Source organism: Mixophyes fleayi, chromosome 12, assembly GCF_038048845.1.
Source record: "Mixophyes fleayi isolate aMixFle1 chromosome 12, aMixFle1.hap1, whole genome shotgun sequence".
In the NCBI taxonomy this organism is placed as follows: domain Eukaryota; kingdom Metazoa; phylum Chordata; class Amphibia; order Anura; family Limnodynastidae; genus Mixophyes; species Mixophyes fleayi.
This window is the reverse complement of record NC_134413.1, coordinates 7,588,834-7,604,566: the sequence shown is the minus strand read 5'-3', so window position 1 is coordinate 7,604,566 and position 15,733 is coordinate 7,588,834. Positions and strand designations below refer to the sequence as shown.

At 44.2% G+C, this 15,733-nt stretch overlaps 1 protein-coding gene across 2 annotated transcripts in view; it reads left to right on the top strand.

The window, feature by feature from the left end:
- The window catches only part of SAMD4A (sterile alpha motif domain containing 4A), an 84,067-nt gene that overhangs the window by 48,550 nt on the left and 19,784 nt on the right, over positions 1 to 15,733 (top strand). Inside the window, exons 4-5 of one of the 2 annotated variants that reach the window (XM_075193023.1) lie at positions 8,007 to 8,267; positions 15,328 to 15,437. In XM_075193023.1, coding sequence (XP_075049124.1) covers positions 8,007 to 8,267; positions 15,328 to 15,437 — 371 coding nt within the window. The remainder of the gene's footprint in view (positions 1 to 8,006; positions 8,268 to 15,327; positions 15,438 to 15,733) is intronic. The other variant, XM_075193024.1, reaches the window with a different exon arrangement.

The following is a 15,733-nucleotide window of genomic DNA, read 5'->3' as shown; positions in this document are numbered from 1 at the left end:
ACCATTGTAGGAGGTGGTGGGGAAAGTGTGTGTGGCTACTGTACGCCGGCAGCGTTATCAGCCGCCGATATTAACACAGGCAAACCGAGGGGAGTTTCCTAGTGCCTGGAAAACCCCCCTCCAAGCCTGGGGCACTGTATAGTTGAGGTGGCTGGACCCTGCCCCCGCTTCACACGGCTCTGCTTGAAAAGGGAGAGCTGCATGCACCTAACAGTAGTGCACGCAGCATTGCCCATGTATATTATGGGGGATAGGAAGAGTTGGAGAGTAGCTAAGCACTGTCTAAAATTATAGCCACGCCCCCATGCATATTGGTCACGCCCACTGGCGGCATGGTGGGGAAACCCCCCTCTATAAATCCTGCGTTTGCCCCTGATTAAAACCGTAATTTCTCAAATATTTCTCTAAGCACTGTAATTTATGGCCATATATATTACAGTACAGTTGTAGACTGTGAGATTATTCTCCCTGTTAATGAACATGTAACTCGATAAGGTATTCAGCAAAAACAATTGTTTTCTATTTTTTTATTTCTTTCAAGAATTAGGTTTTTGCAGATTAAACAATGGTACTCCTATTTCTATGTGCGCGCCGTTCAAAATATATTTACAGATCTGTGCTATATTGTTGTGATGGGGCGGTACTACAGTTATTAAAGGCTGTAGATGGCATTAATGCTGCAGCCGTCTTATAAAATCCGCTATCAGTCGTTGACTGTAACACATATGTAATACTACAACATACAGACAGTGGATGTGGTACTGGTACTAATGGTTCTGTAGAGTTGGTCGTGATATAGATATTTTCCTGCAGACTTGGTTGAGCTGATGGGCTTCAGCGAGAATTTGAGAATGATTGATGCTCCTCTTAGCTCTGGCATTATAGACCCGCGTTCATAGTCAGTGAACTGTGCACAGAATGAAATAAAAGACAATATCGTAAATAAAGATTTGCATTAAGCACTTGTGAAGCTTTAACGCCTCAAAAACGAAGAGTAAACTTGGCCGTATGTGCAGCTACATATTTCACGTGTAGACTTAATGTTTATTGCGCTGTTGTTGTCCATATTGGATTGTCCAAATGATTTTTCTACCCTCTGAACTATTGGCTTTTATCCTTCTTTAGTTTTGTTCTGATGCTGCCATTTTTATCCGTCCTCTGTCTATTCGATGTGTCGGCCACATACGGCGTTGAGCGCTGTTAATCAGCAGGAACTGCTTACAGGGGTTTCCACCTTGCAGACGACTTTAATTTGCACACCCTTACACAACTTTTTACTAAATCCATTGCTTTGTTTTCCTAGTTTCCTCCTGTGCCTTTCATCCAAGTCTTCATGTGAGCAGGCAAACTATCTGCAATTGGAAGCAATTGCATCAAAAGAAAAGCTGCTTTTTTATTTTTTTTTATTTTTTTTGCAATAAACCAGGATGAGGAAAATAAAAGGAAATAAAAAATATTTTATTTCTGCCCGATGATATCAATATATGACTGAAAAGCACAGAAAAAAATTAGGACAATAAAGCAGTGTCGTAATAGTTGCAGGAGGGTACATACAAGTCAATAAATTAATGTCTAATGAATAATGAAAACCCCTTTTAAAGGGGAAGTAAAAACATTATTTTATATTAATATGTTGTAAGCTTAATAATATACATGAAATCACCTGAATGTGTGCAATTAATTTAGTCCAAGGTGCTCTCTGTAAGTCCTCTGCACCAGACTGCCATTTAGGTGGGAAGAGCTCCTCTACGTAGGCAGAGTGTGACTGACAGCTGGCCAGACTTGTGTTGCAGAAATGCAGTGTGGATTGGTGGGTTCATGCACAGTGGCAGGATGAGTGATGTCGCAGAAACTGTCATCTCCTCTTTTTTTAACTTGCATCCCATTTATTCAGGACACTGTCCAAAGGCTTTGGGAGGACTTAATCCAGAGGAAGGAAAAGCAAATTCCCCAGTGTGACAGTGGCCAATTTTAGCCTCACAGGGAGGAAAATAAAACCTTTTTTTTTCCCTTTTTATGATCCCTAAAATGGCAATTGGATAAATTCTGTGGATCAAATCGCCCCAGTTGTCTGTAATATAGGTATGTTGCAGCGGACTGCCAGAGTAACACTGAACAGCGCATCTTCCCTTCATGCTTTATATCAGAACATTTCAGTTTCGATGTTTAGTGGTCCTTGACATGACTGAGACACGTACCCCTCCGTATTGTGACATCATATATTCAGTGGATAATGTTATTGTGGTAATGATCATTACTTGGACAATAACACTTTATTGACGCTCTTAAATAACTGAAGTTGCGATGTGGGTTATTTTCGGTGGAGGCTACTTTGAGTAATGTTTTGTGTTATTAGAAATCAGGACAATTTTTTACTTTTTATCCTAGAACCCCATCATTTGACCATGCTGTAATTCCAGCTGGGAATAACTATAATGATTTGCAATAAGTTTCATGGCAACTGCGATACTTAGTACTGGATGACTTTTTACGAACTAGGGCAAGCCTAGCTAACCTGTGGCTCTCCAGCTGTTGTGAAACTACAACTCCCAGCATGCCCTGCAAGCTATTAGCTAGCTAGCTAATGGCAAAGTATTCTGGGGGTTGTAGTTTCACAGCACCTGGAGAGCCACAGGTTGGCCAGGCCTGAACAAGGACATTTATAATAGAACAGCAATTGCCTAATATGCCCTCAGCTTTTCATAGCTAGTGAGGCTGAAAAAAAAGTCCAACCTTAAGTTCTAAATGTGTTGATCCAGAGTTAGGCAAAATAAAAGTGATATTTTACCTCAGAGCGGAGGCAGCCATTTTGTGTCCTATACTGATATTCAGGAGAATTCAGCATTGTCTCGCTAGGAGCCCATGTCTTATGAAGTTAGATGTTGTGAATGTTAGGAAGCGCCTCCGTGATGTCGCTGGTTCATAGAAAATTTATAGCCTGACTGCTGGTTCTGCCCACAAAATGGTGGCCTGCATGTAGCTGACATGTCTATAATCCGCTACTTGTATTGGCGGTAACCAGAGATGTTCTGTCAACTGTTGGTGCTGTATGTTGATACCTGATTAAAAACCATTTACCTTCATTGCTATTTATGGACAGGGGACCAAACTTTATTTTTTTTTTTGTTTCATATCCATGCATCTTTCTATCTAAAACTCTACCTTACAGAATTAAACCGAGCAAGCCATGGCCGTCTTGTACTCACAGACCATAAGCCGTGCACTGGGATAGTTTAGTATAACGGCTGCAAATCAGATTGTGCAGATAACTCAACTAGCAGGTGTCCGGCAGAGAATGTGAAAATGCGTCAGCGCAGGCTCTGTATTAGCCGTGTCCAGTTTCGTTCCATAGACTACACAGTTTATCAAACAGGTTTAGTGGATTTGTTGCTATTAAAACCAGTAGATTCCAGGCTGCAATGGGACACAAATGGGGCACAGAATCTTTCATGGATAAAAGACCTTAACTGGCCCTTATGGTGTAATTGTTTTAAATACTGTTGTAGTTTTTTTTGTGCTAATCCTATGGGTTTTTTTAAAAAAAAAAAAAAAAACTAAATCGCTACTCACATGCAAGTTACTCACTTAAAAATTATTTTAAGATTATTCAGATACTCTTAGACTATCCATGGACTCGAGGCATAGGCCACCAGTGCAATATATGTCTGATTTCACAATTGCAACACTTGGCTTGAAAGATATAGAGGTATATTTACTAAACTGGGTTTGAAAAAGTGGAAATGTTGCCTATAGCAACCATTCAGATTCTAGCTGTCATTTTGTAGAATATATATATTTATAGTGAAATTCATCCTTGTCTACTGCAGACATTGGATTTGGTTGTCTCTGATACGGCTCCTTATCCCAGTTTTTCCGTCTCCTGTTGTTCTGTCACATGTAGCATCAGAATGTCTCGCCTGTCAGTGAAGATTCGGGCATCTCCTAACCAAGGATTCACACCACAGGCGGCTGCTGCTGCTTTCAAACTTTCACTTGTCTATTAAACTGTCACTGTCAGTAATTGTAGAGGGACCCTCGGAGACCCAATGAATCCCGCTGGGGGAGTCCCGGCTTGTATTATCCATTCAGCGGACAGACGTCTTTCCCAGCGAGTCCTGCTATGACCCGCTGAAAACGTTGCTTATTGAGCTCAGTAACTTATCTCCTGCATATCTCTAGCTTAATTTTATTACAAATACCAACCCAAACTCCTACACACAAAGTAACATAACACAAATCCTTGTGCAGCAAAGGCATTAAAGCGGTTGTTTAAGTTTTAACGTCCATCATCACAATATAGGTCAGTGTTGGCTAACCTGTGACACTCCAGGTGAAACTACAAGTCCCAGCACACCCTTCCAGCAGTAAGCTACTATATATTGGCAAAGCATGCTGGGACTTGTAGTTTCACAACACCTGGAGTGTCACAGGTTATCAAACACTGATATAGTCAGTAGACCGATCCTAGCTATCTGTATCAAAACTTTTACCGGGTTTGGAAGCACATCCTGCAGTTCCCATTCATAAATCTGGGCGCAGATCTTTTTTTTTTTTTTGTAATAACTTTATTTATAAAGTACCAACACACAGTGTATACATGCAATGTAGAAAGCCAAAGTAGGGCCAAAATGAGTATATACATCTGGAGGGGGCTGTTTGACAGCCCCGGTCCTTACACAAAAAAGTAAAAAAAAAAGGTAAAAAAAAGAAAACGGGCAAATTACACATTCCATTTTATGGTCTGGGCTGTATCAAGATAATAAATACCAAACCATTGAGTGAAAAATCGGAGTGTGTGGTCTATTTTCTCGGGCGCAGATCCTTTTCTCGCTGCTTGGTGGCGGTGCTCAGAGTCGTGATGGAGATTGTAATTGCAAAAGGTAGACAGCGCTAAGTAAACGAATTGCCAAAAAATGATAGATTAAACTTGAAATGTTTATTAAAAAAACATACAAAAAACAATATATGTCTGATTTTCACAATCCCAACACTTGGTTTGAAAAAGATAGAGGTATATTTACTAAACTGCGGGTTTGAAGAAGTGGAGATGTTGCCTATAGCAACCAATCAGATTCTAGCTGTCATTTTGTAGAATGTACTAAATAAATGATAAATAGAATCTGATTGGTTGCTATAGGCAACATCTCCACTTCTTCAAACCCGCAGTTTAGTAAATATACCCCATAGGCTTATTGACCTCTTAACTTATTTTATTGCATCATAAATAAAATTGCAGAGCTTTATAAATTCTACAATAAAAAGGCATAAAATATAATAATTCAGTAATGCAAACTGTAAGCAACGGAGAATATAAATATATAATTATATCGGGTTGTAAAGCAGAGACGATATTAGTGAAGCGCTGTGCACTGTTAAGGAAGTACTTTGCTTATTTTTCAAAGGATAACATCACCTGGAACAGATGATGCTTACATTTCCAAATATATAATGAACACTACTGAATTTCATATACAAGTAGATAGTGGAGCGCCCATACCAACATGTCATAAGCATAACGCAGGAAAACGAAGAGCGCTAAAAGCAGCTATGACTATTGTACAAATTCACTGCCTGAAATAACCTCATGGAACAGATGAAACTTGGAAAAAGTGAAGCAAACGGCATTCAAAACAATGCACGGTTACTCTACTGCAAGTACGGACGCAGATGGGTATTAACACATACAATTTAATTTGTTTTATTTTGCATGCATTGTACTTGCGTTAAAAACACAAATCAGGCACAGGATTTAAACGCCCGTGGGCAAGGGCCCTAATAGTTGGGAAGAATTTAGCCTATTCATGGCCTGATTAAGAGTTGAGGCCACCCTAGGCTAAGCCATACTTGCCAACTCTCCCGGAATGTCTGGGAGACTCCCGAAATTCAGGTCGGTCTCTCGAACTCCCGAAAGAGCAGGTAAGTCTCCCGCTTCCCGCATCTCGCAATTGCCTGCCCAAAATGACGCGATTCGTGGTAGCCTTCTAAGTCAGGCTAATACACGGTACGTAAAAATGAACTCATCCTTAATTTCAATATTCCTGTGTTTTCTAAACTGCTTCACATGGCTTTCTAAGAGGGTCACTGCAATTTTTGTTATCCATTTCATTTTCAGTATAATCGTCACTGTATAGCAGAACAGAGGCGCGAAGGGAGGAGTCTGTTACGTCTGCGCCTGTTGTCATCCTTGTCTCTCCTACTCGCTTATCCTCAAGTGCCCACCCAAGAATGATTCATTCTCTTCAGCCTTTACCATGGGAATACGTCAAGTTAGATAGCTTACATTGTGTCTTCAAAATGATACGAAGCCCAAAAAATTGAGAATACTTAAAAGGCAGCTATCTACGTTTCTATCCGTACACGTGAAATAGATACCTAGGTACACTTCTGTAATTTGGTGTTACAATTACCTCTCAACTGAGATAATTTCTGTGACAATGAAAATTATCCTCTAATTGTTCTTTTGAGCAGCGATATTTGGGATGTAGGTGAGATTTTCACAGAAATGTGGCTGTGTTCAGTGAACAACATCTGAATTAATTTCTGAATAAACAGTGTTGTACAGACATTAAAGGAATTCTTTAAGATCACAGTCCTTCTATAAAACATCACAACGTGTATTTGCTTTATCATTCAGTTTAATAGAACAGATGTAATCGGTTGAGGATTTGTTGTTTTTGCTGTGATTTTTTTATTTTGGCAGGGGGTTTATTAAAATGGAGGTAAATGACTATAATAGTAATGGCTTTCTACATTTAAAAAGTTACCAGAAAGAAAGAAATTGCCTGTGCTTTGCTAGGTAACACCACCATGTCCCAAAATCTTCAATGAGCCTTAAAAGCACAAACCGTAACTGAGTGAGCAGATTTCTAAGTGTTCACTTAAGCTGGGTACACACTATAGAAATTTCGACCAACTTTTTATGCCGAGTGATTTCACATGCGACCGATGGTCCGATCGCTCGGTCCATGGACTGCATACACACTAGCCTTGTTTAGGACGATAAAGGGAAGAGTGGACGTCCCTTTAGCTACTTTTTACAGCCTTGTTGTTGTGAGCAATGACTGTAATTTCGTACTCACTGTTGTGGATCGGTCGGAAGTTTATACACACTACACAGCGGAAACGAGATTGGGACGAAAATATTTAACGGTACGACCAACCAAATGAGGCGATAATCGTCCACTTGGGCAGACTTTCGACCATCGTGTCCCTACACACACTGACCCGACTTTTGAACGAGCGGTCGTATGTCGGCTGTTTGAGCCGATTATTGTACGAAAACATTGTAGTGTGTACCCAGCTTTAGGTTCCCAATGCAGCAGACTTGTTGTATTGGTTTTCTTTGCGTAACTTAGTCTTTTGTTTCTGTTACTATGTTACAAGAAGTACGTTATGTTACTTGTTTGTATACACATTTCCAAGCCCACAAAACCTTAATGGTTTGGCTGACGCCGCTCACGGGCATACAAGGGATCAGGTGTTCGTGGTTTGCCTTAGTTGTTAAACAAAGATCAGGACATCTTTTGCATCACATAAATTGGTGCACAAGGAGTTTGTCGCTGCCTTCAATACAATTACAACCTTTTCACATGCTGCTTTAGACTGCCAGCACGCCATTGTACTTGGTACAGGCTTTGGTCCATTTGTCCACATGAACCATAAGTGGCCTCGTAGTTCCGGTTAGAATCTGAACCAATCAAATCGGCCTGTTAGGGTTGTTCTACCTGGTTTCCACCTTAACTCCCCAGTGTGTGCAGTCTTCATCTGACCTATGAGAGCTTGCAAAATCCTTTTGCGCCATATGGGCAAATAGCTCCATCATCTCCTTGTCCAGTGAGCTAACCAAAAACCAAATTGTTCCTCCGTGTTTTTCCACGCAGTTTTAGTTCAGTACTGTGTGGTATTTTATATTTATTTTTTATTTTTTTATTTTTTTTTTAGCATGTAGACTTCTGTTCCAGGGCTTTCAAAAATAACCTTCAATTCTGCTTTTATTTATGTTTCAGTTCTCTCAGGCCAGACCCACCACAGCCCTTTGAAACGATCGGTCTCCCTTACCCCGCCCATGAATGTGCCAAACCAGCCATTAGGACACGGGTGGATGTCACACGAAGACTTAAGAGCCAGAGGATCGCAGGGTGTCCAATCCGATCACGCCCCCCTCTCTCCACAAAGCAGTGTAGCATCGTCAGGAAGTGGTGGGAGCGAACACTTAGAAGATCCTTCTGCCCGTAACACATTCCAAGATGAAAGTAGCGGTATGAAAGGTGAGCAAAATACGGCCCCTTCGCACTGTGCTAGCCGTCGTGTCAGACACGTGCCAGAGTCTGGGCATAGTTAAAATCTTAAACTTGACTCTCGGCTAGCTCTAAATTGTTTATGTACCAAGCAAACGTTGGGCAGGTCATATTCACATGTTAACAAAAAATAGTTTAATTATTTTTATAATTATTATTTGGAGGTAACCTTTTTTTTTTTTCCCCCCTCAAAAAAAAAATCCTATTTTTGCTTTGTGTTTTCCCCTAAACTAAAGGCAAGAAGTCTAACTATAGAAACGTACAGAAATACAGAATTTTGCATGCTGTTACCTAGCCATCGCACTGAGGGCAATCCACCGCAGAACTCCTTTGTTTTACTAAATGACTATTTCTCTTCCTGTCTGTCATTTCCTTTGGTCTCCTACGAAAAAGTTGGGTTTTGTGCCAATTGAGAGGTCCGGAGCTCAGGTGACTGGGCCTGGATTATGCAGTTTTTTTTGTGGGTTTTTTTTTATAATTTTTTTGGGCATATGACGAACAAGAGATTCTAACCTCTCGACTACTTGTGTTAATTATTGAAAAACGATGGCCATTGACTAGAAGTTAAAATTTTATAAGTAAATCCTCTCCAGTAGTGTGTTACAGGTGCCTGTTTAGGTTTATGGCTCTTTTCCTTGTCTTAATACCCAGAGAAGTTTTATGATGAAGTTATCAAAGCGAATATCTTTGCTCTGTTAACGTATCACTACTTGATATGGGGAAGGGGAGATAGTTATTCTGAAAAGTGAGCAGTAATCTTACAAAAAATGTCCAGTTTCTTTCATAAAGATGTAGGTAATAGACTCCATTGGGTGATGTCTGTGTTCCCCCAGACGGCGGGGTCGCGGTGTGTTCCCCCCCAGACGGCGGGGGTCGCGGTGTGTTCCCCCCCAGACGGCGGGGGTCGCAGTGTGTTCCCCCCCAGACGGCGGGGGTCGCAGTGTGTTCCCCCCCCAGACGGCAGGGTCGCGGTGTGTTCCCCCCCCAGACGGCGGGGGTCGCGGTGTGTTCCCCCCCAGACGGCGGGGTCGCGGTGTGTTCCCCCCCCGGACGGCGGGGTCGCGGTGTGTTCCCCCCCAGACGGCGGGGTCGCGGTGTGTTCCCCCCCCAGACGGCGGGGTCGCGGTGTGTTCCCCCCCAGACGGCGGGGTCGCGGTGTGTTCCCCCCCAGACGGCGGGGTCGCGGTGTGTTCCCCCCCAGACGGCGGGGTCGCGGTGTGTTCCCCCCCAGACGGCGGGGTCGCGGTGTGTTCCCCCCCAGACGGCGGGGGTCGCGGTGTGTTCCCCCCCAGACGGCGGGGTCGCGGTGTGTTCCCCCCCAGACGGCGGGGGTCGCGGTGTGTTCCCCCCCAGACGGCGGGGTCGCGGTGTGTTCCCCCCCCAGACGGCGGGGTCGCGGTGTGTTCCCCCCCAGACGGCGGGGGTCGCGGTGTGTTCCCCCCCCAGACGGCGGGGTCGCGGTGTGTTCCCCCCCCCCCCAGACGGCGGGGGTCGCGGTGTGTTCCCCCCCCCCCAGACGGCGGGGTCGCGGTGTGTTCCCCCCCCCCCCCAGACGGCGGGGGTCGCGGTGTGTTCCCCCCCCCCCCCAGACGGCGGGGGTCGCGGTGTGTTCCCCCCCCCCCCAGACGGCGGGGGTCGCGGTGTGTTCCCCCCCCCCCCCAGACGGCGGGGGTCGCGGTGTGTTCCCCCCCCCCCAGACGGCGGGGGGTCGCGGTGTGTTCCCCCCCCCCCCGACGGCGGGGTCGCGGTGTGTTCCCCCCCCCCCCAGACGGCGGGGTCGCGGTGTGTCCCCCCCCCCCCAGACGGCGGGGGTCGCGGTGTGTTCCCCCCCCCCAGACGGCGGGGGTCGCGGTGTGTTCCCCCCCCCCCAGACGGCGGGGGTCGCGGTGTGTTCCCCCCCCCCCAGACGGCGGGGGTCGCGGTGTGTTCCCCCCCCCCCAGACGGCGGGGTCGCGGTGTGTTCCCCTCCCCCCCCCAGACGGCGGGGGTCGCGGTGTGTTCCCCTCCCCCCTCCAGACGGCGGGGTCGCGGTGTGTTCCCCCCCCCCCCCCCCAGACGGCGGGGGTCGCGGTGTGTTCCCCCCCCCCCCCCCAGACGGCGGGGTCGCGGTGTGTTCCCCCCCCCCCCCCCCCCCAGACGGCGGGGTCGCGGTGTGTTCCCCCCCCCCCCCCCCCAGACGGCGGGGTCGCGGTGTGTTCCCCCCCCCCCCCCCCCAGACGGCGGGGTCGCGGTGTGTTCCCCCCCCCCCCCCCCCCCCAGACGGCGGGGTCGCGGTGTGTTCCCCCCCCCCCCCAGACGGCGGGGTCGCGGTGTGTTCCCCCCCAGACGGCGGGGTCGCGGTGTGTTCCCCCCCAGACGGCGGGGTCGCGGTGTGTTCCCCCCCAGACGGCGGGGTCGCGGTGGTCGTACTTTTAAAAGTGTTAACTGTCTATAAAATATTGAACAGAATTATAACGTTACTGTTTGTAGTAAGTAAATTGGCTGTTTGAATATATTTGACAAACTTTACGACAGATGTCTAAATTTGTCTTCAAAATAAGGGAATCCGAAGTGAAGGAAACTAAAGACATACCCACCTGCGTTCTTTATTTATGTGTGTGTTTAAAAATGACAGATGAAATGTATTGTGACACGAGAGCCTCCTCTGATACGTTTAACTGAAGTTGCAGTGATTTGTAAGCTTGTTTGTGGCGCTACTGGATGTCAAAAAGAGATGCACTAAGATAAGGCGGGAGAGTAAATCCGGTTGTGTAACATTCTTGTAATTTATAATATAACTAAACTGCAGTGACCCTGTGCAGAGTCCTCGGGGTAGAGGTGGTTTCTGGGGGGGGGGGGTGTTTCCAATAGTTTTCAGAAAATCAGTCAAACATTAATTTTGTTTTTAATTATCTGAACCAGTTTTAAAATTTGTATTTTTTTATTTTAATTTTATTCTGACGTTTAAGCATTTGCATGATTAGATGGAGGTTTGTTTATGTGGTGGTGGGAGATTTTGGTGTTTTCTTATGTTCTTTCCTAAGCAAAGGCAATTGTCTTGCCTAATTTAGCTATTTTGGACCCAAATCCCTGTGTTCGTATTTACTCCACAGTCAGGCCCAGCGCTCCCATTAGGCAAGGTTAGGCAATTGCCTAGGGCGCCGGGCTCTGCAGGGCGCCTCGAAATAAAAAAAAAAACGAAAATCCACAGGAAGGAGAGGAGGGAAGGGGCTATTGAATCTTACCTGCATGAAGCTGCTCCTCTCTGCTCTGTCTTCTCCCCTCCGCTCATTGACAGTGACAGGCCGTGATGATGTCATCATCACGGCCCGACAGTGTCTGTGAGTGGAGGGGAGAAGACAGAGCAGAGAGGAGCAGCTTCATGCAGGTAAGTTAAAGAAAGACATGGGGAGGGGAGGGGAGCTGAGGGGAGGGAAGCGCAGCGGCGATTTTTAAAGGGGGGGGGCGGCGATTTTTAAAGGGGGGAGGGGTGGCGATTTTCACACTGTGCCTAGGGCGCCAAGGACCCTAGCACCGGCGCTGTCCACAATGTCCCTCTTTTTGTATCTGATGCATAGATCTACATAGATGATCTCCTCCCCCTAGTTCTGAAAATCTTGTAATGTTTGTATTCACTATGTGTATTACATGTTTTAGTACTTTTGTGGTTTCTTTGTACAGCCTTTTCTGTTTGTATTGGTGAATAGCTATTGTGTGTGTGCGTGTCTTATGAACATGCAACTATTAGATGGAGTTGACTACCTATTGCTAAATAACATTTATTAGTATATGAAACACACCCAAAAATATAATCAAAAGAGGTATTTATAAACACTTTAAATGCATAGGTAGTGTAGCTTAGGGGATACTTTGAATAAACTGTCACAAATTAGGGGGTTAGTTAATATAAACAAACAGCCTTTAGAGTGTACATGATGAATGTTTATCATAATAGGTAGGTACTTGTTAAAACAATAAAAAAAAAGTTTAGAAGCCCAGTTTTAGTCAACTGGACAATTGGAATCGCAAAGAGAAACTACAGAGAGGGATAGGGGGACATGTGGCCAGTCCAAGCGTTTAAAAGTTACTCACAGTAGTGGTTTTGTCAAACAAGTGCAGGAAGATTGTGGTATCAAACACACCTGTATAGGAGACAAAGATCTTTATTTGTAACTGTTGTTTCAATGTTGTGTCTACACCATTATTATTGGGGCTAGGCATTTGAAATTGTGACCTCAGAACTTGCAGGTGACATGAAATGACATTCGGTTGATATAGATTTTATTTGCAGGAGTTTATGCTTAATTTAACTTCAATTTATATGCATGTAGTTTACAATAAGGAGTTTTCTATAGTGTATAATTTTGTTATATTGTTGTTTTTTGTTTTTTGTTTTTTTTGTGAACCTGTAATCTAAGTAGAACAAATCGGAACATTGTAATATTAGCAAATAATTCAATAAGCTCCCTTACCAATGACAGATGTCCTTCAATAAACTTACTGACCTAAAGTTTTCTGTCCATGGTGAAATAATTGTCACCCATTCTCTGGATAATACCGCGGGAGGCGGGGCCAGGATGACAGGATCCGCAGTGAATTGCATCATTAAGCCACGCCCCCATCCTTTTCTCCAGGGAAGAGGGCAGAATGTCGACGTTTGTATTGCTCTCCTAAACAGGAAGTCTCCCAGTCATCCCGAAAAGTCAACTATGCTTTAAATACCAAACTAAGTACTTATTTAAGCTTGCATACATCTTTTTACTATCCTCCCACAAATCATTATCTCCTTTTTTAAAAGCTCTTTGTTTGGCAACGAAAAATGGCTGCCAGACACAGACAGTCTGCTACACAGACACGGGCTCACAGCTCTCATTTTGTCATGTGATGGCAGCGAGGGGACAGTGAGGATGTCAGAGTTCAGAGGGGTGTTTCAAAGCATTGCTGCTCACTACATCACGTGTCCTGTTACTGTGGTTGCCATGGTAGTCTGTAATCATCATTAATGGCAGACTCAAGAAGAAAAACAAGGGACAATGGTAAATACCAACATTCTTCTTATAGCCTGCCATAGTGATCTATGTTGAAAACACACCTGTTCATGGAAATTGAGAACACCGGAATGGTTTTTTTTTGTTTGTTTTTTTTTTTGTCCCTGGAGATGATTTATTCAACGTCTCTGTAGCCTTAGCTCAGAGGTAAACTTGGTATCTTCTTTCTGATTCTTGTGGTTAATAGACATCAATTTTTGAGTTTTGTTATTCGTCAATGACAGCTGCACAGTTTCATGTCTCCTGGGTGCTCAGACCGACAAGTAGACCCCGGGAGAAGCCTCTGGGGAAGAGATATAAAAAATGCACTGGCAGCTTGCTGGAGTTGTACTGTACGCAGTCACAACATTAAACTAATGGGTTTTAGCTGCAAGTGGCACATTTTATTTTTCAGCTGTTTATTGAATGTTTCCAGAATGCTGGAAGCTAGCACAGACAGAGAGGCATGTGAGGACAACGGCTGAATGAATAGCAAAACAAAGCAAATATCTTCTACAGTAATTCTGCATTAATTAGGTTTTTTAGGTTTCTTCTTCAACATATGGCATAGAAGTTCTCCTATTTCCTACATGCTATGAATCCCAGTGACCCTTTTGGGATGGCTAAAATGCTGGCCATTGAAGCTTGCTTGGGCTACCTTTGCTCCATCACACAGCCAGCAGTGTCATGGTGATTGACACTGCTGGCCTTTCATCATCATTGCCATTTATTTATATAGCACCACTGATTCCGCAGCGCTGTACAGAGAACACGTTCACATCTGTCCCTGCCCCATTGGAGCTTACAGTCTAAATTCCCTAACACACACACACACACACACACACACAGACAGACTAGGGACAATTTTGATAGCAGCCAATTAACCTACTAGTATGTTTTTGGAGTGTGGGAGGAAACCGGAGCACCCGGAGGAAACCCACTCAAACACAGGGAGAACATACAAACTCCTCACAGATAAGGCCATGGTCAGGAATTGAACTCATGACCCCAGCGCTGTGAGGCAGAAGTGGGAACCACTGAGCCACCGTGCTGCCTTTGGTGATGACTGTAATTCGTTTGAGAACGGTCAACTGATGCCATATATGTATTACTGTAGCCCAAACACGCCTCAAGAAACAGCAAAGCTGACACTTTAGATATGATGAACGCAGTGGGCGGAGGACATTGTTCTGAAAGTGGATTTTGGAAAACTTTTTTTGTAAAAAAAAAAAAAGGTTCGCCAAATCATTTAAAAAATCCTTTAAAAAGTTGTTTTTTTTTCTCTTTTTTTTTTTTTTTTTTTAGTACTGATTTGTTAGAATTTTATTACATTACATACCTGCTGAAAATGAAAATAATTGGAAGGAGACTGCACTGTTTTAATTTCATTAATTTATTTATTTTGCCATATGTTATATATAATGTTATACATCTGTACAGCGCTGCGGAATCAGTGGCGCTATATAAATAAATGATGATGATAATATGAAAAGATTGCAAGCTGATATACCTGCACCCCTTGATGTGTATTCTGTCCCCCACATTATCTTAGAGGAACAGTTGGTTATTGGCTTATAAAATGGGATAAAAGAGAAAATATATGTTCTAAAAAAAAAAGGGGGTTTCAAGGGCTGTCTGCCATAAATACTGACTAGTATACAAATGATGTATGTTTTATTACTAGTCATTTCTGTTAAGACTTCTGAATCTATTGCTGTACTGCTGGCCAGCCTGTGTCTCCTAAAGTGTTGTGGAACTGCAAGCCCCAGCATGCTTTGCCAGTAGATAGCCAGCTGGTACCTGTCAGGGCATGCTGGGAATTGTAGTTTCATAAACACCTGAAGAACCCCAGGCTGACCAGGCCTGATGTAATGTATAATACTGTGAGAAATTATATATTAAATAAAAGTTTTTCAGAGAGTAAATACACACTGTTCCCTAACTATCTCACCTTATTCACTTGGGGTGTTAATTGCCCAGATATTTACAGCTTTACGCAAACTGTGCAACATTTGCCGTTTCAGACGTACCTGCGTGGCTTAAGAGTCTTCGTTTGCACAAGTACGCGGCCCTGTTCTCTCAGATGACCTACGAGGAAATGATGTCTCTCAATGAGTGTCAGCTGGAGGCGCAGGTGAGGATTGTTGCTGTGTGTGTTGTGTTTTGAATGTTATTTGTGCTCATTAGAATTATGGACCTATGTTTTTAATTTATTGCAAATTATGCAATCAATTTCTGGTGCACCCGCTAATGGGAAAATTGTAGATTATAGTACGTACATTCCAACTCTTCCTGAATGTCAGGGAGACTCCCTGAAATAGGGGTGATCTCCCTCACTCCCTGAAGAGTCTGGCATTCTCCCTGATGCTGAGCCAGTACAAGACGTGGTTGGCTTCGCCATCTGTGGCATGATAACACAGTTCAGAAATT